Source organism: Mytilus edulis, chromosome 2 (assembly GCF_963676685.1).
Source record: "Mytilus edulis chromosome 2, xbMytEdul2.2, whole genome shotgun sequence".
Lineage (NCBI taxonomy): Eukaryota > Metazoa > Mollusca > Bivalvia > Mytilida > Mytilidae > Mytilus > Mytilus edulis.
The window spans coordinates 62,936,906-62,964,798 of NC_092345.1; the positions used below are offsets into that span (position 1 = coordinate 62,936,906).

Consider the following 27,893-nt stretch of genomic DNA (forward strand, 5'->3'; position numbering starts at 1 on the left):
TATAGCAATTACATGAACAGCTTAACAAAATTAAACATTACAATGATATACTATTTAATAACAGCTAAGAATTTCATTACATACAAAGGCAAATGTGCATGAAAAAAATATTTTGTTGAAATAAGTTTAGGTCATAACTCCACAAGAAGTTAAGGCCTAGTAATCCTAACTGTGATGTGTGATATTCAGACACATAAAACTCAATGATATACGTTTTGGTTTAGGTTTAATTTAAGTGTGCATTACACACCATCAATAGACTTGTTTCAATCACTGGTTTATGGATAATTAATTTTATTTGAATGTAATTTAAATGTACAATATATAGAAAACAAAGTTACCAGACTGCCATCTTTTCCAACTATATATCCTTCTTTATCGTAAACCTTATCTCCAACAACAAACTGCCCTCCAGTCTTTTTATCACCACCTCCAACTGGCATTCCTAATCCACCATCAACATACATGCCTCCATTTTTATCACCCCCTGGTATTGGAGAATATGGCACAAAAGTTTCATTCTCTGTCAAAGCAAGTCCTTGTCCATTTTTATCAACCATTTGAAGTCCAGCTCCATCTTTTCCAACCATTTGAATGCCAGCTCCATCTTTACCTACCATTTGAAGTGCAGCACCATCTTTACCAAGTAAGGGCATTCCACCTCCAAGCTTGTCACCACCCATTACATACATACCACCATCTTCAGTATGGATGGGGAGTGGAGGCTGCTCAGACTTAACGCCATTACCTGGACCCGCCATACATTCTGGACAGAACTCTATACAATGTTTCATACCATGATCTCCTGGTAGTACTGCTAGATCTTGGATTAATCCCTATAAACCAATAGCAAGATCAAATGTATAAGGATTAAGGACCTTTGTTTCATATCTAGGATCTAGACATAAACTTGTTTCAATTTTCTGGTGTATGAAACAATTTCTGGAATTTTTTAAATTGATGGGATTGGCTTATTCAACTAAGTATTTGGTCATTTTATTTAAAAAAGTAAATCCCCTTTTTAATTTTAATTTTTTTACAATCATCTTGAGAAACTGAATATTCTCTCATTTGGTGTTATCTTTTTTAATATATATATCTTAGTGCACTTAGGAATTTCAAATGTGTATGACAATACTTTGTTGACTTAAAAGTTCTTGTGCAAATAAAATCATCATAGATACCAGGATTGAAAATATGTATGTGCGTCAGATGGGAGTTTCGTCTATAAAGAACTCATCAATGACGCTAGATTCGAAAAGGTTAAAAAAAGGCCAAAAAAGTACAAAATTGAAGAGCATTGAGGACAAAAAGTTCGTAAAACTTTTGCCAAATACAGCTAAGGTTATCTTTTCCTGAGGTAGAAATTACACAAAAAGTAAAGAAATTTTAGTAACGGTTATCAGGGGTTTCATTATCTTTCATGTTGACTGGTACTTTCCACGTTTCTAGGTGGTACTTTTCAATTTATTCCATGAATATCTTATATACAAATTCCTACACTTAGGCGGTACTTGTCAATAGCATAGGAGGGTAAAAGTACCGGGTACCGCCTCCTAATGAATGGCCTGGGTTATGCCATTATAATATATAGAAGGTAAATAAGTTTGAATATAAACTGTTTTAAATATATTTCACAATTGTTGATATGAGAAGTACAGTATGACCTCTAGTACCCACACACAGGGTTGGCAAAGTATAACCTGCCTGGGTTTTACTGGGGCTTTTCCCGGGCTGGACAATACTCCCAGAAATGGGTAATACTGGGCAATATGATTTTTTAAGCTTTTTCAACAATAAATAGTAAAGACTTGTTGTAGTTTCATAGTATTATAGCTAAATATATACATTTTATACAGATAACCATTGAGAGTCATTTAAAAAATTCAATTTCATTCTCTTCTCTACTTAAATTTCATGTAGGCGAAACACAAGATTTACACATTTTAGGATTCTTTGTTAATTTGATTTCCAAGCATTGTTTCAATAATCTAAACATTTTATTGCAGTGTTTATGTGGAATGTAAATTAAATTTCTATACATGTATATGCAATCATGATTGCTAAATAAACACCCTACAGGGTCTTGTCATTAACTCTTATAGAAATGAAAAGGCTGATTATTGTTATATAAACATATGTTCTTATCTGAATAATTACTTGTCTTATTAATTAGTTAAAGTATTAGTTATGTACATTTTTACATATAAATTATTTCAAAGTGATTTTTATTATATGTAATTGGTCAATTCTTTATATTAGCTATATATACTTGAAAACAATAATCTCAGAGTTGTTAGAATAATTCTTTCTCAAATGTATGGTATACACTTGTACATGTATGTCTTATAGGACTCTCAAACAAGTAAACGTACATGTAGTTATAATTAAAAATAGGTTTATATATATCTTAAATGTATTGCATTTGTGTTTTATAAATGAATCCTCTTTAAAATTCAGGCCAGTATTCTATATTACCCAGTATTGCCCAGTATTACCCAGTAAAACCCAGGTTTTCCCAGTATTTCCCACTGGGTTGGGCAATACTCATAAAACCCGGGTTTTTGCCAACCCTGCCCACACATGACAAAAGCTATAGTGTACTTAAAAAGATCTCAGAATACAAAATAGTTTAGTGAATAAGATCTACCGGTAAACAGATTGTGATATATTTATACAGTTTTACATTTAGCAGTGGGCACTATTCCCAAGGACAAAATCTACCTCTATGGTGTACTGTAAAGGTCTTTTGTATTAATGACAATTTTTAAAAAAGGTAAATGGTACAGGGGTGAGAATCTGAACCTTATTTTTAGTTATTACAATTAATGATATGAAAGGGGTAGGTCATGGTTGAGGGACAAAACCTATGGTTGACTAGCATGATCTAGAATATAAATACATTTTAACTCACATTGAATAAGGTTGATTCTTGAAAATCCCTGCCAATAAGAACAAGTCCTTCTCTGCTCATTTGTGCTGGAATGTCTCGTTTAAGATTCTTTGGCGATTGAGCATCACAATCTAACCAAGCTGTAACCTCCTGACCTTGTACTACTATAGCAACTCGGTGCCAACTGAAATATACAAAATAAATGGATAATTAATTAGAGAAAAATTATAATATTTATAGATATGGGTGGTGCTTCAAACAAGAGGGTGTTTCTCAGCTTCAATCTCATCGAAGAGCGAAAGCCCCAAGACTAGATATGTCTGAGAAAATGTTGAGTTTGAAAGACCATTGATCTGTTTATTGTTAATTTGTCTATGTTAGAATTGATATTAATATTGACAACGTCACATGCCTCCTTAGTTTCTGATAATAATTTTCAATATCAAGAGAGTAGCATGATATGAAAAATTATCACAAAAAAAGTAATACATGTACATTGTATAGGGGATAAATACACAAAATAGCAATAATAAAGTTGTAGCAATGCTTAATTTGGATAACCATTAAAGGTTAACCGTTATCTTTAAATGATGCAGACTTTTGACAGATAGTGTGGTCCATGTGAATTTCTATTCAAACAATATACAAATCAAAAATGTGGTAAATTTGCATTATAATCTGTGCACTTGTTTCATAAATTCAGCCTTTAAATTCAACTTTTAACTAGAGGCTCTAAATAGCCTGTGTAGCTCACCTTGGTCTATGTGCACAGTCTGCACCAAAATCTTTTTCAACTACTAGTGCGATGACCAATATACTGACATTTTTCTTATAGGTTCTAACAAAGTTTTGCAAAAACTTACTTGTTCGAATGATATTTTTACTAGTCTGGGGCATCAGACTAGTGGCTAACCGTGCAGGCTGTGTGCAAGTTCACATATTAAATAAAGGACACAGATGGATTCATGACAAAATTGTGTTTTGGTGATGGTGATGTGTTTGTAGATCTTACTTTTCTGAACATGCTTACTACTTACAATTTTTTCTATCTGTATAATGAACTTGGCCCAGTAGTTACAGTAGAAAATATTTTGTAAAAATTTACAAAAAATTACAAAATTTATGAAAATTGTTAAAAATTGACTATAAAGGTCAATAACTCTTTAAGGGGCCAATTGACCATTTTGGTTATGCTGACTTATCTTTAGATCTTACTTTGCTGTACATTAAGGTAGATAGGGTGTCTTCCTCCATTTTGGATTTTGAAATACCAGAAATCAAGGTCTAGATTTTTGATAAAATGTGCAAATTTTGAGATTAGTAGGTAATTCATGTGTAAGATTTTTCATTATAATATAGAAAATGCCATGTTTTATCATATTTAGGGGTGTATTTTACCAAAAAACAAATACTTTTGTTTGATTCATTTTTTTCAAACTTTGCCAAATAAGGGGAGACAACTCAAATGCAAGGGCAGATAATTCAGATAGTGTTACTTTTACAATAGAATGTGTTAGGAATTTACCCATTTTATTATGTAGCAAGAAAACGAGTCCGGTGACCCCATTTTTTCTTCTACTTATCTGAAAGAATATTATTGGAGCTATCTTCTCATATTTTATCTCAAAATTCTATGGTGTAGTTTTCGTTTATGACCGAAAATTGGGTTTTCCATGCATAATCTATACAAAATCTGACAATTTTGCACAACCTGTAGTGTGAAAATAAGTCCGGTGACCCATTCTTTTTATTAATGTTCTTAAACAAGCAGGACATAAACTACATTTTGGCAAATTATTAAGAAATTCTATGGATTATAATTTAGACACCCCATCTACCTTAATGCTGTTCACAGTTTACCTCTATCTATAATAATATTCAAGATAATAACGAAAAGCTGCAAAATTTTCTTAAAATTACCAACTCAGGGGCAGCAACCTTACAATGGGTTGCCTGAATGGTCTTAAAATTTCACGGCAGATAGATCTTGAACTTAAAAACAATTTAACCCCCATGACAGATTTGCTCTAAATGCTTTGGTTTCAGAGATATGAGCCAAGAACTGCATTTTATCCTATGTACTATTTTTAGCCATGTTGGCCATCTTGGTTCACGGGCAGGGTCATCGGACACAATTTTAAAACATAATTCCCTAATGATGATTGCAGACAAGTTTGGTTAAATCTGTCTTAGTAGTTTTAGTCTTTTAGAGGAGATTATTTTTGTAAACGATTACAAAAATTTACCAAAAAATTGTTAAAAATTGAATATAAAGGGCAATTACTCCTTAAGGGGTCAACTGACCATTTTGGTCATGACTTATTTGTAGATCTTACTTTACTGAACATTATTGCTGTTTACAGTTTATCTCAATCTATAATAATATTTAAGATAATAACCAAAAACAGCCAAATTTCCTTAAAATTACCAATTCACGGACAGCAACCTAACAATGGGTTGTCCGATTCATCTGAAAATTTCAGGGCAGACAGATCTTGATCTAAAAAACAATTTTACCCCGCAACAGATTTGCCCTAAATACTTTAGTTTCAGAGATATAAGCCAAAATCTACATTTTACCCCTATGTTCTATTTTTAGTCATGGCGGCCGTCTTGGTTGGTTGACTGGGTCACTGGACAAGTTTTTAAACTAGATACTCCAATGATGATTGTGGCCAAGTTTGGTTATATTTGGCCTAGTATTTTCGGAGAAGATTTTTGTAAAAGTTAAAGATTGACAACGGACGACAGACAACGGACGCCAAGTGATGAGAAAAGCTCACTTGGCCCTTCGGGCCAGGTGAGCTAAAAATGAATAATAAAGGTCAAGATTATATAATTCTAGGGTGGACTTTCATCACTTTGTTGGGCGTAACCATCAAATATGATTACTGCAGAGTCAATTAGTCAAATTAAGTATGAAATAATGCATTACCTTTCAAAGAATTGGTTAATATAAACTTTACATACACATATATTAGCTTAATAGAAATGTCTAATGTCAAACCACTTGGATGTAAACAATTAGGAACTTTGTATAAAAAATAATAACTGAAATTTTGATTCATACCACATTTGTAGTATGAACAAGCAAAGGACCTGACCAAAACTTAAATTCATTCGTCTTGACGATGACTTTTTTTTTATTATTAAAAATCAGTAATTCTTGGTGTACTAGGAAGAATGAATAACTATCCAAATTGAAATTTGTCTGCATGTTGTGGATCTTAGCGTTGTGTGTGAGTTCATAAAATTTGGATAAGCAAAACTGAAGAAAGATTGCAGAAATGTAAAAAATGCGATTTCCAAGATTTAAAGGGGCAAAACTCTAGAACTTGGATGAGGAAAACTTCAGCAAGAGTGCACCCTCGGCATCTGTGTTGTCAAAAAAAATCATTGAATTGAACACAATAGAGACTAGAGTGAATTTTGACACATTTTGAGAAATTCCAACATATAACAATAAAAGAATATCTGTATAATCTGTTGTCACATAGCTATGAATTAATCCTTGATATATTGTGTTGTTTAAATAAATTTGAGATGGGTTGATTTATAACTATGGCAAAAAAAAACAATTTCTCACCTATCATCATTAGTGTTAAAGTTGAATCTAGCTGGCTTGTCATTTTTGATTGTGTTGTCACTATAGAGAAACAATGTCCGTGAACCAACATACAAGCTAAGGATTTCCCTAACCTCTTCTTGGTTATAGATGGTCAACAAGGGAATTTTCAATTTTTTCTTCCCATCAGCAAGGTCGATTTTCCCCTGCTTAAATGTGGAGATGATCGTGAATGTTTCTGGAATACCCTCTGTAATTGAAATATAGATATAATTTGAACTTGTAATATATATCGTCCATTTTAATGAAATTCTTCCAAATACAAGTAATATATCTTTACATTAATCTAAACCTGATAAAAAACAGATTTTAAATCACTGTACTTCTACGTTTCATCAAACAATCATGTTAAGTAAAGTAGTACAATATAGGGCATCTGGTTTTTTCTTTAAGATTCATCAGTTTAAGACCGATTTCCCTTCTGCAATATACAAAATTATCCCAGGAGAAGATTAGATTTCTGGTAAAAGTGAATGACTTTTCATAGAACATCTAGAATGGTTCAAGTCTGTCATAAAATGCCAATTTACTGATAAATACTATATATATGTATATAATCCTACACATCCTCAGTACAGTGTGGTAGCCTTTCTTTGGATTGTTTTGTTGTACCTTTTATGCATAATAATAACCTATCCAAATTTTGAACCAAATCAAATGTACTTGTGGTTCAATGTGAGACTGAACTATTTACAGCAGATTGTAAATTCAGGAATTTCTTGACTTCTCAAGATAGAAAGAAATCTAAATAAATAAGCAATAGATTTCTTAAATCTTTATAAAGGATAGCTTTATACATGTTATAAGTATAACATTTCAAATTCAATTCAACAAAAATTGTTCAAACAAAATATTTTCTAGAAAAAATAGGGTTCTGAATAAAACTATAGTAAATACAGTTTATATACAGGGGGAACAACTGTTAAGTTAACATAGAGAAATGTTTCGACTTTTTGTAATTTTGATAATGCAAATGTTAAAATTAAAACAGCAAAACTTAAACATGTAAGTTATGCAAATATTCAAAGTCAATGAACCATAACTGATTGTACACGGCTTAAAAATCTCCATGGAAATGAGATGTGCCAATGCTTACACAACTGCATACCAAATATCATTTATTTATGCTATCATAAGGGGATCGACCACCTTACAGTTACACTGAACTTATCACAAACTAATACATAGTGTAAACTAAGCCGAAGTATTAAAGTCAGTAGACCATGATTGAGGGGCAGGGCCAAATATTCTCCAGGAAAATGAGATGTGCTAATCCTTATTTAACTGCATATCAATATTTACCTTGACCTACCACTAATGGTTCCCTTTGAACAGACCTACATGTAATCACAAACTAATACATATAAACTATGCAAAAGTTTTAAAGTCAATATACCATACATGTATAACTGAGGGGGCAGGGCCAAATCACTCCTAGGAAATAAGGTGCTAATGCTAATACAACTATATACAATATATATCATTGAAGTACCACAAATTGACTCTGCTGCCAACCCCACCAACGCTGGAATCAGAATACTTATGTCTCCCTTTTTGACTCCTTCAAGGAGAGACAAAAATGACATATTTATTCAAGATTTTTTTACATTCATGACAAACCCTATTCAAGAATAAAAAAATAAAATGAACACCTCTTATACCTTTTAATCTTTTACACAAATTGAAAAATCTGGTTTAGAAACATGATAGCAGCAAAAGCAAATAACTTTTACATGATTTTATAATCAGCATTATTCATGATGAGGAGAATATAATCAATTAATCAATCAATCATTCAAACAACCAACCAATCAATTAATCAATTAACATATCAATCAATCAATCAATCAATCAACCAACCAATAAAAAAAAATCTACAAAAAACCTTTTTAATATTAATTGATACGAACAATAATTCACAGTTATACCTGGAAATGCATCTTGTAGCTGAAAGTTGAGCTCTTCACTTCCTGTAAGGGGGTAAGCCACATCTCTCCCTGGACACATGCCATCTTGGGTTCCTGATATTTTTGTTTCTATATTAGCTACCTTTAATAAATCTGTTGCACCTGGAACAAAAGGAAAAAAATATTTATACACTTTAAAAATGAAAAAAATTCTCAATTTTTTTAATAGCTGATATTGTCAAGTTCTAAACTTTCTGCTTTGTATCGATCTGATGAGTTTAGCCAATTGCAACAGAATTTCAAAGTTTGTCCTAATGTTGTGCTGTAACACCACCGTGACCACTATCCCAGATTTGGGGAGGGTTGAGCACTCACAGACATGTTTAAGGACACCATATTCTTTATCTGCCTGTCCAAAGTCAGGAGCCTGTGTTTCAGAAGTTGTTGGTTCATGTCAAATTTGTTTTTCTTATTAAACCAGATGCTTCGCAAACTTTATACGACCGCAAAGGTTGAACCCTGAACGGTTGGGGCAAGTATGGACACAATATTCAAGCTGGATTCAGCTCTAAATTTGGATTGTGATTAAATAGTTGACACAGCATAGGTTTCGGACACAGAATGAATGTGGTCTAATGAACTTAAAATATTTTTTTTTGCCTTTGAGCAATTCACTATGCTGTTGAATATTAATCCTCTCAAAAAAATGTTTGAAGAAATTTTCTTTTTATTTATGAAATCTGAAATGAGAAAAATTTAACCCCCCCTTTTTTTTCACATCCCCGTTTCCCTTTTTACAAAACTGATATCAATTCAAATTTCTAATGGAGTTTGCAACAATAACTACTCTTTTAAATACATCATAAAATATTAAAATGTAAAATAAAGTGCTTGTTATCACTGAATGGTAAAGATTGGTTGGTAGTAAAAGTGAATATATATATACATTGTTTATTGTATAAAACAATAAAAAAAACTTCATCAGCAACATTTTATATTGGCAAATTTCCAATGAAGTTATTTACATAAAGTTATTGGCAAATAAAAATAGAAAATGACATCATAGTCATGTCTGGCAAATGTCCAACATACATTATCTAAAAACATTTTAGATAAGATAAGGAAAAAAAGCTTCATCAGCAACATTTTATATTGGCAAATTTCCAATGAAGTTATTTACATAAAGTTATTGGCAAATAAAAATAGAAAATGACATCATAGTCATGTCTGGCAAATTTCCAACATATATTATCAACTACTATTCTATACAAAGAAAGATAACTCCAATTGAAAATTAATTGCTATTGCACAATATTGTGCAATTAGATATTTCTTGCTATTGTGCAATACTGTGCAACTGAAAATTTCTTGCTATTGCACAATACTTGATATGGAATCCTGATTTGGACCAACTTGAAAACTGGGCCCATAATCAAAAATCAAAGTACATATTTAGATAAAGCATATCAAATAAGCCCAAGAATTAAATTTTTGTTAAAATCAAACTTAGTTTAATTTTGGACCCTTTGGACCTTAATGTAGACCAATTTGAAAACTGGACCAAAAATTAAGAATCTACATACACAGTTAGATTTGGCATATCAAAGAACCCATTTATTCAATTTTTGATGAAATCAAACAAAGTCTAATTTTGGACCCCCATTTGGACCAACTTGAAAACTAGGCCAATAATTAAAAATCTAAGTACATTTTTAAATTCAGCATATCAAAGAACCCCAAGGATTCAATTTTTGTTAAAATCAAACTAAGTTTAATTTTGGACCCTTTGGACCTTAATGTAGACCAATTTGAAAACGGGACCAAAAATTAAGAATCTACATACATAGTTAGATTCGGCATATCAAAGAACCCCAATTATTCAATTTTTGATGAAATCACACAAAGTTCAATTTTGGACCCTTTGGGCCCCTTATTCCTAAACTGTTAGGACCAAAACTCCCAAAATCAAACCCAACCTTCCTTTTATGGTCATAAACCTTGTGTTTAAATTTCATAGATTTCTATTTACTTATACTAAAGTTATGGTGCAAAAACCAAAAATAATGCTTATTTGAGCCCCTTTTTGGCCCCTAATTCATAAACTGTTGTGACCTCAATTCCAAAAATCAATCCCAACCTTCCTTTTGTGGTCATAAACCTTGTGTTAAAATTTCATTGATTTCTATTTACTTATACTAAAGTTATTGTGCGAAAACCAAGAATAATGCTTATTTGGGCCCTTTTTTGGCCCTTAATTCCTAAACTGTTGGAACCAAAACTCCCAAAATCAATCCCAACCTTCCTTTTGTGGTCATAAACCTTGTGTCAAAATTTCATAGATTTCTATTCACTTAAACTAAAGTTATAGTGCGAAAACCAAGAAAATGCTTATTTGGGCCCTTTTTGGCCCCTAATTCCTAAAATGTTGGGACCAAAACTCCCAAAATCAATCCCAACCTTCCTTTTGTGGTCATAAACCTTGTGTTAAAATTTCATTGATTTCTATTCACTTTTACTAAAGTTAGAGTGCGAAAACTAAAAGTATTCGGACGACGACGACGACGACGACGACGCCAACGTGATAGCAATATACGACCAAAAAATTAAAATTTTTGCGGTCGTATGAAAATTAAAATATAAAATGATATACAGTCATGGTTAAAATTAATATTAATAAATTGTAATTTCTAAAGATAAATTTAAAGCTAATAAACTCAAAACAATCATAATTTCTTAATTATTATATGTATTCAAATCACAGTATTTGATGTTTCTAGAAATAGTTTAAAATATTTCATGCTAGAACTAGCAAACAAAGCTAAAGTAATACATGTAGTTCATTAACCAGGAAACCCTTGTTTTCCCCTTTTTTGCCCCTAATTCTTAAACAGATTGAGTCATAACTCCACAACTCCAATCGTAACCATCCTTTTGTGGTGTGGAAACTTATGACACAATTTCAGGCAATTCTATACACTTTGCCACAAGTTATTGTCTGGACACTAGAAAAATGCTTATTTGGGCCCCTTTTATACTCCTTATTCCTAATCCAAAGGGACCATAGCCCCAAAAATCAATCAAAACCTTCCTTTTGTGGTTTCAAACCTTGTGTTTAAATTGCAAAGATTTACATTTACCTATACTTAATTAAGTTATTGGCAAATTTCCAATGGAGTTTATTTATATTGAAGTTATTGGCAAATTTCCAATACATATTTTTTACAGCAGGTGAAGTAGTTCCAACAAAACTTTTGGATTACCTACCTTACACTGCTTTCAAATTGTCTTAACTGTCCTTTAACCAGAAAAAAACAATGTTTTTTCCCTTTTTTGCCCCGAATTCATATATGGTTTGAGCCATAACCCCCCAAAGTCAATCCTAACCTTCCCTTAGTAGTATGAAATCTTGTGGTATAATTTCAGAAAGATTCATACACTTTTACAAAAGTTATTGTCTTGAAACTACAAATATTGATTTCTATTTTCTTATATTAAAGTTATTATCTGGACACCATCTGTCTTTGGACGACGCTGACGACATGATACCAATATACAACCAAATTCTTTTTAATTTTTGTGGTTGTATAAAAATCACAAAAATGTTGTCATTCACCTCAAAAGCTTACAAAACCCTTAAACAGACTTTTTCTGAAGGGAGATATATTTTTCATACCATTGTCAAGTCATTCCAGATGTATTTTTGGGAATATTGATTTTTGGAACTGAAATACACACATTTGCTCTAAAACCAGTTGTTGGTGTGATACAATGTAAGAGTTATGTTTTCCTCCTACAATTTATGTTGACATGATACTATTATACTAAATCCCTTACTGGATGGATTATGCTTGATTTTCATTATCTTTCGATCAGTTTAATTGAGGTCTGCATGACTCTGTAGCTGGCATGTCAGTAACTAATAGCAGTTCTTTGTTAATTTATGTTGATCTTTGTCAATTTGCTTTGTTTCTCCTGTTACCTTTTATAAGTTATCAACCAGGCAGAATTTATGCATCGGTCCCAATTCAGGAACTTCTAGCCTTTGTTTGTCTTGTGCATTTTATTATTTTGATATGTTTATATGTGTCAAAGTTTAGTGTGATGTCCATTTCCCTGAACTAGTATGCATTATTATTTAGGGGTCAGTTGCAGCTCCCCTCCCAGTGTAAGATATTCTCACTGCATTGAAGACCCATTAGTGGGGCTTGATTTGTTATCTGTTCTATGCTCAGGTTGTTGTCTGTTTGATGCTATGCCTACCATTTTTTCAAGATGCACAGATTTGTCTGTACTCAGTCAGAGAAAATTTTGAGGTAAAAATGCAGCCATTTTAGCAATTTAAGGGTCAACATGAACCTTAAATCAGAACTGCTTCATCGCTTCTAGTGCCAAAACTATATAAATCCAAGGCCGTTAGTTGACATCAGAAGCGACGAAGCCGGGCATCTATTTTGGATGGGCAAATATCCACTTTTTGATATGGGACGAGCTCTGGTGTTAAACTGCCCCAGCTTGTCTGGCAAAACAGCCATGGAATTTGAAAAAAAGGCAGGACAGGACAGGAGTTTTGAGTAAAAAAAAAGGCAGGATGAGCAAATTGGCAAAAAAAAAAGGCAGGATGACAATTTATGTAAAAAAAAATCAGGATAAACTAAGAAAAAAGGCAGGACCGAAAAGAGTGAGAAAAAAATTGCAGGACAGAGATTTCATCCTAGCCACCTCCTCCCCTCCCCCCATAAAAATCACATAGTAGCTCCCTTACTAGAGCATCACTCAGTGATTATAGTTTAAAAGCTTAGTGCATTAATTAATATGTATTTAAAGAAGTAGTGCTATTATTTCCCACATATGAATTTCAGTACGAGACGCACGGTCAAACCGGAAATCTATTTTGTAACAAGAAAATCGGTTATGGCTAACCGTGAAAATCCGGTTTGACAACACTAAAAGACAATTTAGAATAATACTGATGTATAAGTTTATGGTATCAATATCAGTTTATAATGTAATGGTATACATAGAATTGGCTTATGACTTGTTGTTACACGCATCTTAATTGAATTTATATGAACATTGTTTTAATATTAATTTAAAAGGGAGCTACCATTTGATTTTTATGGGAGGGGGGGGGGGGGGGGGGGGGGGGGGGGGGGGGGGGCTAGGATGAAAAATTTTGACCTGCATTTTTTTTAGCTGTAATCTCTGTCCTGCCTTTTTATTTTTCACTCTGTTAGGTCCTGCCTTTTTTTTTAGTTTATCCTGACTTTTTTTTACCTAAATTGTCGTCCTGACTTTTTTTTTGCAAGTGTCTCATCCTGCCTCTTTTTTACTCAAAACTCCTGTCCTGCCTATTTTTTTCAAATTTCATCCTAGCTCAAATATTGAGGTTTGTATAAAGGACTCAAAGGGTACCATTTTCTATGGTAAAATGACACCACAAACGCTTAACAAATCACAACTTATAAAATGGCATTTCTTTCCCAGTTCTTTCCGGCACGACCGTATTTTTCCCAATCCACAATCCCGTGACAATCTGGCTCGTCCAAGCCACCGATAACAATGACAGTATTGTTATAAAGAAATAAATGGGCAGTAGAATGTGTCCATGGGAGACAGCAGACTGAGGCTGCTTGCATATGATAAGGCATATAAAGGTAAAAGGGGCATAACTGAAGAATGATAAAAGTCACGCTTCCAAATTTGTACTTGATCTGTATTTTTTATGCCCCACCTACGATAGTAGAGGGGCATTATGTTTTCTGGTCTGTGGCTCCGTTCGTTCGTTCGTCCGTCCGTCTGTGCGTCCGTCCGTCCGTTCAGGTTAAAGTTTTTGGTCAAGTTAGTTATTGATGAAGCTGAAGTCCAATCAACTTGAAACTTAGTACACTTGTTGCTTATGATATGATCTTTCTAATTTTAAAGCCAAATTAGACTTTTGACCCAAATTTCACGGTCCACTGAACATAGAAAATGAAAGTTGGAGTTTCAGGTTAAAGTTTTTGGTCTAGGTAGTTTTTGATGAAGCTGAAGTCCAATCAACTTGAAACTTAATACACTTGTTGCTTATGATATGATCTTTATAATTTTAAAGCCAAATTAGACTTTTGACCCCAATTTCACGGTCCACTGAACATAGAAAATGAAAGTGGGAATTTCAGGTTAAAGTTTTTGGTCAAGGTAGTTTTTGATAAAATTGAAGTCCAATCAACTTGAAACTTAGTACATATGTTCCCTATAGTATAATCTTTCTTATTTTAATGCCAAATTAGATTATTACCCAATTTCACGGTCCATGGAACATGGAAAAGGATAGTGCGAGTGGGGCATCCGTGTACTTTGGACACATTCTTGTTTGGTTATATTATTAAGTATTGTGTATAAGTTTCATAAAATTAAGTTAAGGCAACCCTTCGTTAGAGAACGGAAAAGAAAAATCATCAGCAATTTTTCAATGTGTAAAGTAGATAACAGTAAAAGTGACAACCCCAAAATTCATACTGGACCATTATTTTGTGCTAATTAGCATTGTGTATAAGTTTCATAGCATTTGGTTGAGGCAAACTAAAGTTACAGAATGGAAACGAAAAATCAATTTGTAAAGAGGCATTACTTGATACGACCGCAGAGGTCTAGTTTAGTTTAAACAATATTTTATTCAAATAAATTGACCAGAGGTCGAACCCTGAACAGTTGGTTCAAGTATGAACACAACATTCAAGCTTGATAGTACAGCTCTGAATTTGGATTGTGATTAAATAGTTGACACAGCTTTGGTTTCTGACACATAATGAATGTGGTATAAGAATTTAAAAAAAATAAATTGGACATTTACCTTTTATGGTCCAATATCCAAAATCTAAAGACATGGTTAGATTCAGCATGTCAAAAAAACCCAATAATTCAATTTTTGATGAAATCAAATACAGTTCAATTTTGGACCCTTTAGACCTCAATGTGGACTAATTTGATAACGGGACCCAAATATCAAAAATCTAAATACATGGTTAGATTCAGTATATCAAAGAACCCCATATATTCAATTTTTGTTGAAATCAAACAAAAGTTTTTTTTTACCCAGATTTGGACCAACTTGAAAACTGGGCCCATAATAAAAAAAAAATCTAAGTACATGTTCAGATTCAGCATATCAAAACCCCAATTATTCAATTTTTGATGAAATCAAACAAAGATTAATTTTAGACCCTTTTGGCCCCTAATTCCTAAACTGTCAGGACCAAAACCCCTAAAAAAGATCCCAACCTTCCTTTAGTGGTTATAAACCTTGTGTTAATTTTTTTTTTATTGATTTCTATTTACTTATACCATAGATGTATTACATCTATGCTTATACCAAGGATTTGTATAGTTAGTTACTATACAAATCCTTGCTTATACCAGAGACATATATATTGTATTATATGTCTCTGCTTATACTAAAGTGATTATCCGGAAATCATCCGTCTTCGGATGACGCTGAAGATGCTGACGACGATGACGACGCCGTGATACCAATATACGACCAAATATTTTTTATTTTTGAGGTCGTATAAAAAGGTGTGATTTTCGAGTTTTAGGACACGATCTCAAAAATGCTTTCAGCATTTCTCTTGAATTGTTTTATATATCTATTGACGAAAGCTCCCTTCCAATTTTTAAAAACTTCTGATATCACAATTGCGAAGTTATTGAACTTTATCATTTGAAAACGCAACGGGCGTATGGTGCGCTTATGGTGCAGCTGTTTATTGTCAATTTCAATTTATTTTGCAATATAGTTCTGAATATGGATTACGATTAAATATTTGATACAGCATGATTTCTGACTCAGAATGAATTTGGCCTAAGAACTTAAATAAAATGAAATTGGACAAATACCTTTTATAATATGCAAAATCTAAATACATGCATGCTAAGAACCAGCATATCAATTCGTGTTCAAATCAAACTAAGTTTAATTTTGGACCCCGATTTAAATCATGCTGAAAATGGGCCCAACATCCAAAATCTAAATTTATGTTTAGATGTATCCTATTAAAGAACCAATTTGACTCTGTTTTTTGTATAAATTCAAATAAGTCTAATTTTGGACCCTTTGGACCTTAACATAGATTTTTAAAAAACCACTCCCAAAATAAAATAAAAATCTGAGTACAGAGTTAAATTCAGCGCATCAAAGAACCCTAAAAGTTATTGATATTTTTATATCAAACAAGTTAAATTAGGAACTATTTGGATCCTAATGTGGATTAATTTGAAAATGGACCAATAATTTAAAAAAATATCCAATGACACGTTAAGATTCAGCATATGAAAGAACCCCAATATTTTTTTTTATTAAATCAAACAAAGTTTAATTAAAATACGGATCAGTTAAAAAAAAACAGGGCCCAAAATCCAAAATCTAAAGACACAATTAGTATCAGTCTACAAGACATTAGATTGGGCCACATTAAAACTGGTCACTTTGTACAACGTATATATGGCCCCTTTTTTCCTAAACGATCCCAACCTTCCTTTTCAGTTTGAAACCTTTCGGTACCATTTTATGGAGATCCCATGATACATGTATAACAAATGACTGCCCTGAAAAAAGAAAAATGCTTTTTTTGCCCTTTTTCGCCACTAAAGTTGTTGTCTAGAAACTGAATGTCTCCAGCGTCATATGACATTATACGTCTGCAAACATTTTACTGTCGTATAAAAAAAATCATTTAATGAATATGCGATTTTTTTTTAATTCAAAATATTTTGATAATATTCCCAATTCTTAAAGTCCTTTAAGCAGTTTCCAAAAGTAATGGTGGATGTCCATTAGACAAAATCCAAATAAAATATATAAGGTTTCAAACTGTAAAAGCTCCTCAAAGTGTGATTACACAAGTGACATCATTTTAAAACATGCCGGGTACCGACTCCACATTGATCGAAAGAGCATGTTATGTAATTGTGGTTATTAATCACAACTATCGTGACTTCTGCAGAAACCACAAAATTCAAAAAATGTATATTTTGCCACTGTCTGTTGAATTTGATGTATCTACTAGTGAACAAATGTTTCACAAGTTAATTGATACCACGTTACATTTCCAAAAGTGCTGTATAAGCAGTTCAACTGTGTGAACAAACGCAAGCACTCGTAAATCAATTTATGTTATAATAAACTAGGCGAGACATCCTTTGCTTCACAGGTTTCCACGCATGCTGTGCACATATATGTTTTAAACTTCACACTTATATTTTATATATCATTTTTTAAAAGATTTCTCTCATGATGCAAGCATACGACACGTGGCACACACAACATTTTTTCAGCTTTTCTCTAAGAGTCGATCTTCAGTTACATTGATTGACCTAGGAGATTGACCAGAGAATACACATAGAGGATAATTCATTAACGAAAAATGTTTTGTAACGAGGTCATTGTACTGTTGGTTATTGGCACTCCACATGCTAAGTTTTCAGGGATAGCTTTTAAATATAGTTTTTTTTTAATATATTTTTTAACCTATCACCGAACAAAATGTACGGTTGTCTGAGATAACTTTTTGTATAATAACGGTTAAAACATAAGACGAAAATGAGGCAGGCTGTTTGGCTTGAGTTGACAGTGATGGAATAAATTTGCGCGAAATATTAAAGGTGTTGGTTTTTTTCTTTGTTACAGTTTTTTCTTCTTTGATTATTATGGGTAGCATTCGAGTCTTACATAAATGAATGTTTTAAAGGCAATACTTAGAACGACGCAAAAAATGGGCAATATATTTTTTTGCGTTGTTCTAAGTACAACTTTCATGATTTGCATAATCTATGAAATGAAATACTATATGATGCCATTAACACAAACGGAAAAAGTAAAAGATTAAAAAAAAGTTGTCTCCAAAAGAAAGAAATGCAAAATAAAAGTATGCACGAAAACTTACCAGATGGAAACGGTACAACAGCTCCTAAAACTGATGGAATTATACAAAGAATTGAAATAAAAACTAGTTCCATGTTTGGCGATAATATCAATGAACTCCGCTTTAAGAAATTGGAAGCGGAAAAACTATATGAATGTAAAGATTTTCGCATAGTCCTGGACACAATCCCTGTCATATGATTTTCAGGAATAAAACTTTTGCCTTTTTCTTCGTCTTAAATCATTTCAGGATCTTTCCATTCAGCGTAGAGCCTGTCAAAGGCTTGTCCAGTGTCCGTTCCTGCTTTCTGCCGCTTTTCAGCGACTACCCACTCTCTTCCCCTGTTTAAAAAAAGCAGGAGCGAGCTAGCAGTAGTGCCTCAAAATGGCGGAAGGTTTGAATTGCAGACTACTTGACACGTTTAAAAAATTTTGATGACGTAGCTCTCTAACTGCAACAGTTTTCTGTAACAGAGAGAGAGTAAGCGAGGAATTAGGTAGCTGAGAAAAAGATAAAACACTACAGTCTGCGAGATCTTTATCGAACTTTGACCCTTTCTGTATGATTTGCAGACACCGTGAAGTATCGTTTTTTTCTTTTAAAGCATCTCGATTACTGCCCTGTTTCTACTACATTATAAATTTCTTTAGATTACTTATAATTGCGCACATTGTAAACTAAAAGTATATAAATGTATGTCAAGAAAATTACAAATATAATTTGGGATTATATCACAAGTTTCGACAGTTTATTGAAGTGCTGTTTTTATGGGAGATTGTGTTTTAGCAAAAGAAGGTATTTGAAAGCGAATACATTCTATAGTCATGTGCAATCTCAATTTTAAAAAAACACAAAGTCAAGTATTTCAATTTTTTAGTTGATTTATTTTGACACTCTAGAACAAATTTAACACTTATGACTCAGAAAACACAAGATATGATATGGTTGCGGTGGCTCGAAAGTCGCAGACGTGTCATTAAAAATGAAACCACCGTCATACATAATCATTTAATTTATCATATGTGTTTTCGTGGTGTCTCTTGGTAGCACAACTTGGTATCAAAGATGTGTAATTGAGTTGTCTGTTGGTAACATACTAACTGCTGGCATCGGCTGTGGGGGGTCGTTGGTTTGATCCGCGCTAAGCTCACACCATTTTAGAGTTGGATAAAAAAAATGGTTGACTGAAGCAAAGTCTTTTCAACTCAGCATTGCTGAAGATAAATGCAACATTACAGGCGATAACGGTACGCAAAACGATTTTCTCAAGGCTTTTTTTTTATTACAATCGATGTTGCTGATGAAATTCGCCGCTATTTATAGATTTGTCTTATGTTATGATGAAATGGTATTATGGTACATGGTGAAATGGTCTTATGGTGTAATCAAATAGTCTACTTGTATATAGATGACACCTCGTGATATAAGAATTGTTTGCTTTATATTGAAATATGCCGATCCGTCTGCGCCAAAAATGCATCCTTTTGCGCCACTTGTTTTAAAATTACATGGAATCATTTGCGCAAAAAATAAAACATACGATTGCACCAATTTGAAGAAAAATTACTTCCCTCCACCTTTATTCAGACTTGGAACCAGCTGTTTACACGGCAAAGTGTTTCCTTTTCTGAAACATTCTTTCTTCTTACTGCTGTTGCATTGGTACTTCCTAATTTAATGTATGTAGTAGCTTGTAACTTCACTTTATTGTCCAAAAAGACAAACATTGAAGGATGAAATGCATAAAAAAAGTTCATAATAATTCCCTGTGGAATGATTCTGCTCCATTACTGGTACGTCTTGGGGTAGATAGAATTTCAGTCAATACGGATGGTGGGAGCAAAGCACTGTGTCATCAACGTATGTGGCTAAAACATAATCAGCAAAGGCTTGTATTTTCTTCTCTTTTGGCATATCTTATATTAAATATTCATCAAAACAATAAGTTTTCTTCTCTCTCTGTATATGGACTGTCTACTGCATTTCAAGTCATTTCTCTCCCGATGCTCATCTTCATGGTGTATCTCCGGCCGATCATAAGATACTTTTTATGCAAAGAATAAATATCAGTCATTAATATTTCTGAAAGACTGTGTAGATGGGAAATTGCGGCAAATGAGATCCGATTATTGGCGCAAATGATACATTTGGAAAACAAAATTTGGTGCAAATGATACCCCTGAAAAACAATAATTGGTGCAAAAGGACTGCTGCCTTTATAAGATAGTTATATGACATAACAGTATGAAAAAATGGTTCTATGTTATATCGAGATGATTGTGTGGTATAAACATGTATCGTTATAATTTACTGAGATGACAAAATAGTATGTAAAGTTGCTTAATGTTATATTAAGATGTCTTTATAGCATAAAATGTATCTTTATGAAATAGCAATATCAAAATAGTTTAGTAAAATGACAAATGAGTATGAAAATATAGTTCCATGTTATATCAAGAGGTCTTCGTAGTATGAAATATTATCTTCATAACAAAGTGAAATGAAAGAATAGTATGAAAAGGCAACTCCATGATGTATCAAATAGTCTTTATAGTATATACATTTATCTTAGTGATATAGCAAATTGACAGAGTATTACAGCCAAAAGAACATTTGCTTCATGATATATCTCTTCCCTTAATGATATGGTTATTGTTATCATAAGGCAGGCTCGGCAGTCGCGTTCCATATATATATATATCACCGTACGACATTCAACAATAAGCAAAAACCATAATATGTAGTCCGCTAGAAAAAAACACCAACCTAAAAAAATGTGAAACAAAAACAACCTGCTAGATTAAAACGGACGTGGAAAGGTAAAACACGCAACCGAAAGCTTTATTATTGTGAAGCCCAGGTGGTCGTGTGGTCTAGCGGGACGGCTACAGTGCAGGCGATTTGGTGTCACGATATTTCAGTAGCTTGGGTTCGAATCCCGGCGAGGGAAGAACAACAAATTTGCGAAAGCAAATTTACAGATCTAACATTATTGGGTTGATGTTTAGACGAGTTGTATATACATAATGTACACAGCCATGTATCACCATCATTGCTGGTGATCCGATGAATAAATCTGTTGTAGAGTTGTCACTGACTCAGACGTACTTATTAATGTAATTATTTTTTGTGACTATATCTTGCATTAATTTGTAGAATCCTTTACTATAGATAATTGAGCTGATCTGTAACAATAACATCTCCATACCTTATATATACTGTAGTACGCCGCTAGATTAAAACTGACGTGGAAAGGTAAAACACGGCCACCGAAAGCTTTATTATTGTGAAGCCAAGGTGGCCGTATGGTTTAGCGGGACGGCTACAGTGCAGGCGAATTGGTGTCACGATATTTCAGTAGCATGGGTTCGAATCCCGGCGAGGGAAGAACAAAAAATTTGTGAAAGCAAATTTACAGATCTAACATTGTTGGGTTGATGTTTAGACGAGTTGTATATACATAATGTACACAGCCATGTATCACCATCATTGCTGGTGATCCGATGAATAAATCTGTTGTAGAGTTGTCACTGACTCAGACGTACTTATTAATGTAATTATTGAAAGCAAATTTACAGATCTAACATTGTTGGGTTGATGTTTAGACGAGTTGTATATACAATGTTTATGAGTTTGGTATGATATATATGTTTCACGATATGTTTTGTATTGTCTTTGAATTCCTGTAATTTTGGATTTCAAACTAATAAAAATTACTTACGTACTTACTTACTTGTAATATATTAACCATGTCATCCTTAAACTTCTTATGTTTTCCCCATTTTGATTTTAGAGAAACGATAGTATACTCTTTTTTTTTCTCCTCTTTAAGCATGAATGCTTTGCCTGTTTCTCGTTTGTTTTTGCCTTAAATTGAGCTTCTCATAAACACACATGCATAAAAAAAAACATAACATACATGCAATTGCTAGAAGCAATATTTAATACACATTATTCCCTTCGCAAAACTTTTATCTGGCAAACTTGAAATCCTTATATAATGTTCTACATTTGAGCTTATCATTCATTTAGGATTTTGATTAACATAAAGGTTAGGCACACCGTCAATTTTCATTTTTTTATGGAATGTTAAATAGTTTGGTGTTTGTGAGAACAACGAAAATAAATTTTACCAGATACGTTTATTGACCACTATCTCACTTTTTTGCACTTTTTAAGACTCTTATAAATGCATTCCTTGATGATTATCTTTAATTTACTTTTGTCGGCTCTATTTTATGTACATGCCTGTAGTTTATTGGCTTAATTGACCAAGCTATCGAAGGAGTGAAATCTTTATAAAATATTGGCATTCAGCAATCATTTAGCGTAAAATATTTAAAACCTGAAACAGGTTTATAGTTGATAAAAAAAAAATGAAATTTTACTTATACGTGTTAATAATGTTATACTTAAATATTCATAGAGTCATATCCCAGCCCCACTGGCCCCTTCTCTTGGTGAAGTCAGATTTGAAGAAAAAGAAAATACTTTTGAAGTAGCCAAAGGAAATGCTTTAAGTTAATTAATCAGAAATAAATCGTGTGTGCCGCTCAAGTGCGAGTAATCCAATCTCATGGTTTTAAAAAAGTGCAAAAGAAGCAACAAAGAATGTAAAATGAGATAAGATGGTAATTATTTGAAATTTTCGTAACCTCACGACAACCAAACACAAATATAAGAACACTCAAGATCAAATTTGGATGAAGGCCTACGATGTAAATATATTCATCAAATAGATGTAACAAATGATTCAAAAACAAACAACTTTTCTGTTTCCTTGCATTACCATTTTCATGCAATGTGAAAAGGATATAACTCTGAATTTCCCATATTTAATAACATTTTCATAAATATATTTGGCTCTAGTATCACTGAAGAAATACAATGCGAAGTTGATCACATTTTAAAAGGGCAAACGTTACAGTTACAGGGGAGGAAATGACGTTGCTTACTTAAAATATTATTTTAGAAGAGGGGCGAACGATACCAGAGGGACATTCAAACTCATGAATCGAACATGAACTGACAACGCCATGACTAAAAAAGAATAAGACAAACAGACATACAATAGTACACAAAACACAACATAGAAAACTAAAGACTAAGCAATACGAACCCCAACAAAACCTGGGGGTGATTACAGTTGATTAATTGGTTTACTTAGTATGTGGAAAATAAAATAAGGGATTGTATCCGAGGTAAAAAAAAAATCGAAAATTAAATATTAATTGAAAAAAAAAGAAAAAAAAACACTTTCCAAATCTGAACCCAGGCACAATTAAGGAAACAAATGTTGACTGTCATCTTTCCTATATTTTTTTTATCGTTTACAATTTTAAGAGTTCAACTTCTTTTGTTTAATTTTAGCTGGATATTCGCCTGATTTAGCAAGATGTTTGGTTAATTCCATGCTAACAATTTCCCAACCTTATCTCGCATTTCAAATTGTCATTTTTCAAGTTTAAATAAGACTGCACACGCTGATATTTATTGCATGCTCTGCTGGTCATGGTTATAATCTTTTGTTGAGATCAAGAGATTTCCTACGGTGGTATATAAACTAAACATTATCAACGAACCATAAAAATCTGGTCGAAACCTGACAGACGGAGATGTTAATCTTACAATAAATCTTTAAACCGAATATGTTGACCTTTTTGCAAATAGTATCCCAGAAAAAAATATAAAACACAAAAACTAAAAATATGATTATGACCAATAAACCAGAAAAATGATTTCAAAGTCAGATGAGCCCAAATCAGACAGACACGAACACATCACAATTATTACATACACAAAAAAAAGTTGATTTATTTCTAAGAGCATCTGAAAAACACCTAATCTCGAAAAAACCTTACGTTGACCAATTAACCAGGAAAATGAGGTCAAAGTCATATAACCCAAACAGAAATACATGTACAACTTACAATCATTCAAAACACTTTATATAGCTGACCTATAGCTTATAGTTTCTATAAAAATTGAATAAACCAAGAAAACTAAACATTTACCAATTAACCATATAATTGAGGTCAAGGTCAGATAAACCATGAAAGACAGACATATGTACACCTTATAAACCTTCCATACAACAAATATAGTTAAGCTATTGCTTATATAAAAATGGACCAAGCCACAAAAACTTAACACTGAGCAATAAACCGTGAAAATTAGAGGTCAAGGTCAAAATTAAACCTGTGAGACTGACACGTACATCATAAAATATTTCCATACTTCAAATAAAGTTGACCTATTGCATATAGTATTAGAAACTAGAGGCCTCAAGAGCCTGTGTCGACCACCTTGGTCTATGTGCATATTAAACAAAGGAAACAGATGGATTCATGACAAAATTGCGTTTTGGTGATTGTAATATTTGTAGATCTTACTTTACTGAATATTCTTGCTACTTACAATTATCTCTATCTAAAATGAACCTGGCCCAGTAGTTACAGTGGAAAATATTTTGTAAAAATTTACAAAAATTTACAAAATTTATGAAAATTGTTTAAAAATGACTATAACGGTAAAGGTCAATAACTCCTTAAGAGGTCAATTGACCATTTGGTCATGCTAACTTATGTCAGGAACATATATATTATAGATATACTGTTCCCAGCTTATGTGTAGGTCTTACTTTGCTGAGCATTATTGCTGATTACAGTTTATCTCTATCTATAATAATATTGAAGATAATAACCAAAAGCTGCAAAATTTTCTCAGAATTACCAATTCAGGGGCGGGCAACCCAACAACGGATTGCCTGATTGGTCTGAAAATTTCAGGGTAAATATATCTTGACCTAATGAACAATTTTATCATCAACGGATTTGCTCTAACTGCTTTGGTTTCAGATATGAGCCATAAACTGCATCTTTCTCTATGTACTATCTTGGTTTGCAGGCGTGTTCATCGGACACATGTTTTAAACTAGATAACCTAATGATGATTGTGGACAAGTTTGGTTAAATTTGTCCTAGTAGTTTCAGAGAAGATTTTTGTAAAAGGTTACAAAAATTTACGAAAAAATTGTTAAAAATTAACTATAAAGGTCGATAACTCATCAAGCGATCAACTGACGATTTTAGTCATGTTGACCTATTTGTAGATCTTACTTTGCTGAACAATAATTGCTGTTTACAGTTTATCTCTTTCTATAATAACATTCAAGACAATAACTAAAAACGGCTAGATTTCCTTAATATTACCAATTCAGGGACAGAAACCCGACAACAGGTCCGATTCATGTGATAATTTCAGGGCAGATAGATTTTAAACTGATAAACAATTTTATATGAAACTGTTTTGACATGAGCGTCACTGATGAGTCCTATGTAGACGAAACGCGCGTCTGGCGCACAGGCACTTGTTTCTGTCAATATGGAGTTTTCTATCCATACCCGTACAAAAAATCACGTGATTTTTCGTACGGGTATGGATAGAAAACCCCATATTGACAGAAACAAGTGCCTGTTGTCTGGCATGCTAAATTGTAATCCTGGTACCTTTGATAACTATTTACACCACTGGGTCGATGCCTCTGCTGGTGGGCGTTTCGTCCCCGAGAGTATCACCAGCCCAGTAGTCAGCACTTCGGTGTTGACATGAATATCAATTATGTGGTCATTTTTATAAATTGCCCATTTACAAAACTTTGAATTTTTCGAAAAACTAAGGATTTTCTTATCCCAGGCATAGATTACCTTAGCCGTATTTGGCCCAACTTTTTGGAATTTTGGATCTCAATCGCTCTTCAACTTCGTATTTGTTTGGTTTGAAACTGTTTTGATATGAGCGTCACTGATGAGTCTTATGTAGACGAAACGCGCGTCTGGCGTGCTAAATTGTAATCCTGGTACCTTTGACAACTATTACCACAGTCAGATTTGCTCTAAATGCCTTGGTTTCAGAGAGATAAGCCAAAATCTTCAGTTTACCCCCTATTTTCTATTTTTAGCCATGGCTGCCAACTTGATTGGTTGGCCGGATCACCGGACACGCTTTCTAAACTAGACACCCCAATAATGATTGTGGCCAAGTTTGGTTAAATTTGGCACAGTAGTTTCAAAGAAGAAGATTTTTGCAAAAGTTAATGACAATGGATGACGGACAACGGACGCCTAGTGATGAGAAAAGCTCAATTGGTCCTTTGGGCTTGCCGAACTAAAAAATGCAAAATTTCTAAAAAAAGAAAAAAGAAAAAAAAACTCAGGGGCTCATCTGAAAATTTCAGGGAAGACAAATCTAAATTTGATAAACATTTTACTCACCCGTAAGATTTGCTCTCAGTGGCGTAGCTAGGCTATTTTCAAGTGTACGCCCAAACATCAGCGAGTGATTTGAGGGTCCCAATCGGGTCCAGACTAAAGCATTCACTTTGGTTCTGGGTACGAGGGGTTAAAAAAAACGAGTTATGGAGAAAGAGATACCATTTATGTCATTAAAAACTCATCAATAGCAACATACTTTAGAGTCTAATTTGTTTATTTCTTATGTTTAATTTACTAGTATTTATATTGTGTTGATTTGGAATCAAATGGTCATTGGTTTAAGAGAAAATGTCCAAACCAGTGACTTTAATATGTGTATAAAAGGAGCCGCACTCGATAAAAACCTCAGACTGCTAACACAAAGGTTCCTGGTTCGATTCCCGTTCCAGGATGAAAATTGCAGGGACTGAGTTTTCGGCACTCCCTTGACACCATTTGCGAGTATGGTCTCAAGGAAACGATGATAGTCGGTCGGAAGGGGACGATAAATGGCTGACCCGTGTTAAGAGAGAGCCATATCTCTTGCACGTTAAAGACACCCTTGTAGATTTCGAAAAAGAGCAGGCTAATGCCGCTACAAGCCAGCATTCGCACCCGCAAAGTGGTAAGGGATTAATATAAGTTACAATAACTTGTTTCCCAATCCACTATAACAAAATAAATTATGTTTAAACTAAAACTCCTTGTTTGTGTAAATTTCGTTAATGACATGAAGTAAATAATTTTCATAGATGTTCAGGTTTATTATGAAAATTCGTCAAGGGTTCCGTTAAAAACTTTGATTTTGACTGGGATTACTTCCCGCGAAAAGAGAATTTATTTTTCGGTTCATTACAGGTTTTAAAAATCAAACATTTTCTTAGAAAAAAAATCTTGATCTGAAATATTAACTTCTACCCAAGTTTTATGAAAATCTCTGAAGGTTTTCAAATTGATCATGTAAAACCAGAGACATATAATTGTATTATAGGTCTCTGGTAAAACTAATAATCCCAGAACGACTGTTAATTGCTAAAAGTCGGTTGTCAACTGAAAAAGGAAAAAAATAATACTTTCAAAATTTTTCTTAATCATAAAAAACTTTTGCCATAGATTCATAAAATTCGATGAAGGTTTGACAAACTTATTGATGTGCAACAAACTTTTACCCCAGACTGTATCTACTTGTTAACTTAAAAAAAAAATCCTTTTTTAATATCAGTAAAATACGGGAACATTTGAAATATTATTTCATCATTATGATCTGGTACTCTAAGTCTTTTGATCACAAAAAGCTTCTGTCCAACTTTTTGAAAA

At 33.0% G+C, this 27,893-nt stretch overlaps 1 protein-coding gene across 1 annotated transcript in view; it reads right to left on the reverse strand.

Annotated features, from left to right (window-relative positions):
• Positions 1–18,917, reverse strand: part of LOC139512631 (collagen alpha-1(V) chain-like) — a 74,422-nt gene extending 55,505 nt beyond the window's left edge. Inside the window, exons 1-5 of the mRNA XM_071300378.1 lie at positions 18,346–18,917; positions 8,447–8,587; positions 6,480–6,708; positions 2,915–3,077; positions 342–836 (exon numbers count right to left, since the gene is read on the reverse strand). Coding sequence (XP_071156479.1) covers positions 342–836; positions 2,915–3,077; positions 6,480–6,708; positions 8,447–8,587; positions 18,346–18,520 — 1,203 coding nt within the window. The 5' untranslated portion in view covers positions 18,521–18,917. The remainder of the gene's footprint in view (positions 1–341; positions 837–2,914; positions 3,078–6,479; positions 6,709–8,446; positions 8,588–18,345) is intronic.
• Positions 18,918–27,893: the final 8,976 nt, after the last annotated feature.